Raw genomic sequence first — 4049 nt, 5'->3', positions numbered from 1 at the left:
TTTTTTCAGTAAATGATTTGATCTTTTGACCAACTTATTTTTTTCAAACGAATTTTTGATTTGCAAGACGAAAACAGCAGAAAGAGCAATATTGCAGCAATAAAAACAAAATAAGTAACTGTACGTTTCAGGGGATTTTTTGTCGCAACTTTATTTCTTTCAAATATAAACATTTGATAAAGTCGTGATTCATAGCGGTATGCTTCTTATATATATTTGTTTCGGTTAAATTAGCAGCTCTCGATTAATAATGTGCAGTCTTGTTTACACAGCATTGATACGGCGTGCGTTTTCGTTTGTTTATGTTTACATTTGCTGGCGGTTGATTTTGGTAATGTATTTCATAAAGCAGAAAATGAATCGTATCGATATCGAGAATATGACGGGAACAATTACTTTGAAATCGCAAGCACCATCACTTGTCTGCGTGTCATCTAACGATGAAGTTCTCAAAAAATCATTTGATCAATTATTAATTCGTTCTCAATTGAGTCGAAGAGGTGATAAGTACACAGTCGAAAATGGATCGTTTCGTAACGGTCACAAAGAAAAGAAGACCAGATGAAAGTGATGAAGGTGAATCGAGTGGTGTTTCGAGCAGTGATAAGCGACCAAGCACAAGTAATCAAAATGTGATGGAAAGTGTTGAGCAACAAAAAAAGAAGAATCGAAAATTCAACAGTGAATGGGAAGAAAATTATTTTGTTACGGAGCACAACGGCAAGGCAATGTGTCTAATATGTAGACATGAATTTGCTGAGAATAAAAAATACAATGTCGAGTCTCATTTTAATAAGCAACACAGTGAAATGAACAAGAAGTTTCTACCATCGTCTGAAAAACGATCCACAGAAATATTACGGTTAAAAAGTGCGTTGGAATCCGAACAAAAAATTGTGAAAAACTTTTTCAGTACCAATCATCTGGTTACGCGTGCTTCTTATGAAGTGGCATTCAATATTGCAAAGCATGGAAAATTCTATTCGGACGGTGAATTTTACAAACAGCTGATGCAATCAACCGTTGCCACTTTGTGTGAGAATTTGGATGAAAAATTGAAAGCACCATTGCATGATAAAATGAAAATGTTATCGCTCAGTCATCAAACTGTTAGTCGGCGCGTTGTTGATATTGGAGCCGAGATGGAAGCGAATTTGAAACGCGATTTGGAAGAGTGTGAAGCAATTTCTGTGGCGTTGGACGAAACGATAGATATTTCTGATGTATCGCAACTAATTTTTTAGGTGCGCTATATTAGGAATGGCCAGATTGAAGAAAACATTTTAGCATTGGTGCCGCTTACTGAGCAAACCCGAGCTGTAGACATTTTTGATGCATTTATGGCTGTTGTAGCTCGATTTAATTTGGATTTAAAGAAGTTCGTCTCAATTTGTACCGATGGAGCTCCCGCAATGATTGGAATTCATGCCGGTTTGCATGCTGTTTTAGTGAAAAAGTACATCGCCGAACATATCAACACACATTTTTTTGTCACATATCATTGCATTATAGTAGTGTCTTGAAAACAGTAACAAAGGTATGTAAAGCAATAGCTACAAATACGCTGATTTTAGTTTTTTTTGTTTTAACTGTTGTTTTCAAATCACAATGTTTTGTTTATTTACAGATCATCAATACAATCAGAAGCAGCGAACTGCTTCATCGACGATTCAAATTGTTGACAGATGAATTGAATTCGAAATTTGCTGATATAATGTACTTCAAAAGTATTCGATGGCTCAGTTGCGGGCAAGTGCTTAACCGATTTTATGACTTGCTGCACGAAATACAACTATTTCTCGAAGAACAGAAGTGTGATACCGAATTCAAACAAATATGGACCGTCGAATGGAAAGCACGATTATTTTTTTTAGCCGACATAACAAAACATTTGAATGAACTAAATTTAAAGTTACAAGAAAAAAATAAGTTTATATGGGATCTTTCCAAAGATATTCAAGAATTTAAATTGAAACCTGTTGCATTTAAAAATCGGATTAATGACAAAGATTATAGTTTTTTCCCAGTGTTAGACACAAATCAGTTTAATGAAGAATTCGAACCCGGTTACGATACAGAAATTTTTGTAGAATATATTGATACTTTGATTCATGCGTTCGAGTCACGATTTTCAGATTTCAAAGAATTTCAATTGGCATTCAAATTTTTGAAAAATCCATTCATTTTTGATAAAAACAATATTCAAAATTTATCAGATCTTTTCGGTACAAACAAGAATCACTTGGAATTTGATATTTCGTTGATAAACGAAGAAAGTAGTTTGAAACGAGTGATCCAAATGAAACGAGTGATGCATTGTGGCGACGTTTGCTTTACGAATGCAATTTTCTAGTTCTCAAAGACGTTGTACCAAAATTTCTTTGCATGTTCGGATCCACATACGTTTGTGAGGCTTCATTCTCCAGTCTCACACGTCGTAAAAATAAATACCGCAATGCACTCTCACAACCAAATTTGGAATCTGAACTTCGTTGCGAACTAGCCCAATTGATACCCGATTTTAATAAACTGACAGAAAATAAAGAATGCCAACCATCCCACTAATCACTAATAACCGAATATTCAATAAAAAAACAAACAAAAATCAAATTTTCTTCTGTGTACTGCATTTCTTGTTTTATAAAAAAAGTGGCCATTGGATTGAACGCTTGGCCACTTTTGTGGCCAACGTAAAAAAAAGGTTGGACAGCGCTGTTCTAAGCTGACGTAATTATTGTAGTCATAGTCAATATTTCTAGAAATATCTCTGGTCGTGAACCGTGATATATATAGTTCGGAAAGCTTTTTCTATGTAACTTAACCGGAGAATTAAATGAAGAGATTTGTGAAATAAAATGAAACAGAAAAGAAAAGCTATTCATTACTCAGTTACTTGCAGATGTTAAGATTTGTTCCGAATTGGCTTCCTTACCTTCCTACATTATAAATACAACTCTGTTGTCACAAAAACGGCGCTACAGGATACCTCCTGTGGAAATTGTTCCTGCCCCTAATGATATAACTCCTGGGGTTCAATCCTGGATTTCTTTCTTAGGATTCATTCTTGGAATGTATCAAATCGACTGGCTTGAGTCAACGGAATCGTCGGAAGATAACCTCTTGCAACTGGGAAAAATGCTCAGTTCCTCCACATTCGCAAGCTGTTCATCAATAGACTCCCCCAAAAGAGTTTCCCCCTATTCCGTATCATTTAGAACATATAAAACATTTGTACTAAATGCTACATCGCTTTCACCGACCAACAGATGGCGCTGCTAGTAACAACATCAAGAAAGTACGGACCAATTGAAATCTCTCTCAACACTACACGTTCCTTAGCTTTTTTTTCCGTTGAATTTCATTTGAAATATCATGTATTTGTTAGTTTGATGATGAAAGAGAGAAAAGGAACGTGTAGTGTTGAGACGGATTTCAATTGATCCGTACTTTTTCTAAAACGATGATCAATGGTGGTCGAAATACCAAATCGATATCACTGTTGTAGTTTTTCACACGAAAAAATTTGTTCAGCGGTATAACCGGCCTAGTCGTCTGGAGACGGGTCTCCTGGTACCCAATATTGTGCCAGATCTGGGTTGGCGGGCTAAAATGACATGACTATGACATTTCCAATTTTCCAAAATTCCACTTTGTTTCGCCGCAACTTCATTGCATTCGATACCATGAAAACCAATGGAAAAAAATGAGAAATCACAATCGAAATTAACTAAAATAAAATCGAAAATAAATTAAATTAAATTAAAAATTCCGCAAATGAATTAATTGCTCATTGATTATCGTTTTAGAAAAATATACGGGCCGGCACGGACCAATTGAAATGTTTTCATTAATTGTCGAATCAGTGTACTAAATTACACAATGCTACAGCATTTTTACGCCAAACTTCTGTTGCTAATTTTCTGTTAGTATGGGGCCTTCCAATTCCAAAAAGGCGATAATTTTGATAATCCCAGGCATTGTCGCTGAGCTACAGCCACAAACGTAAAAAAAGTCAATTTTGGGTGTACTCCTCAACGTTTTGAGCCATA

The 4049-nt window shown here is 35.5% G+C and overlaps 1 protein-coding gene across 1 annotated transcript; it reads left to right on the top strand.

Moving 5' to 3' along the window:
• The first annotated feature begins 521 nt into the window (after nucleotides 1-521).
• Nucleotides 522-1244, top strand: LOC129571450 (zinc finger BED domain-containing protein 5-like). Its single transcript, XM_055451246.1, has one exon. The coding sequence runs from the start codon at nucleotides 522-524 to the stop codon at nucleotides 1242-1244; it is 723 nt and encodes a 240-aa protein (XP_055307221.1).
• Nucleotides 1245-4049: the final 2805 nt, after the last annotated feature.

Source organism: Sitodiplosis mosellana, unplaced genomic scaffold (assembly GCF_009176505.1).
Source record: "Sitodiplosis mosellana isolate CC-2019 unplaced genomic scaffold, AAFC_SMos_1.0 Smas_scaffold_2500, whole genome shotgun sequence".
NCBI lineage: Eukaryota > Metazoa > Arthropoda > Insecta > Diptera > Cecidomyiidae > Sitodiplosis > Sitodiplosis mosellana.
Note: the sequence above shows the minus strand (reverse complement) of the source record. Positions and strands in the feature narration are given on the sequence as shown.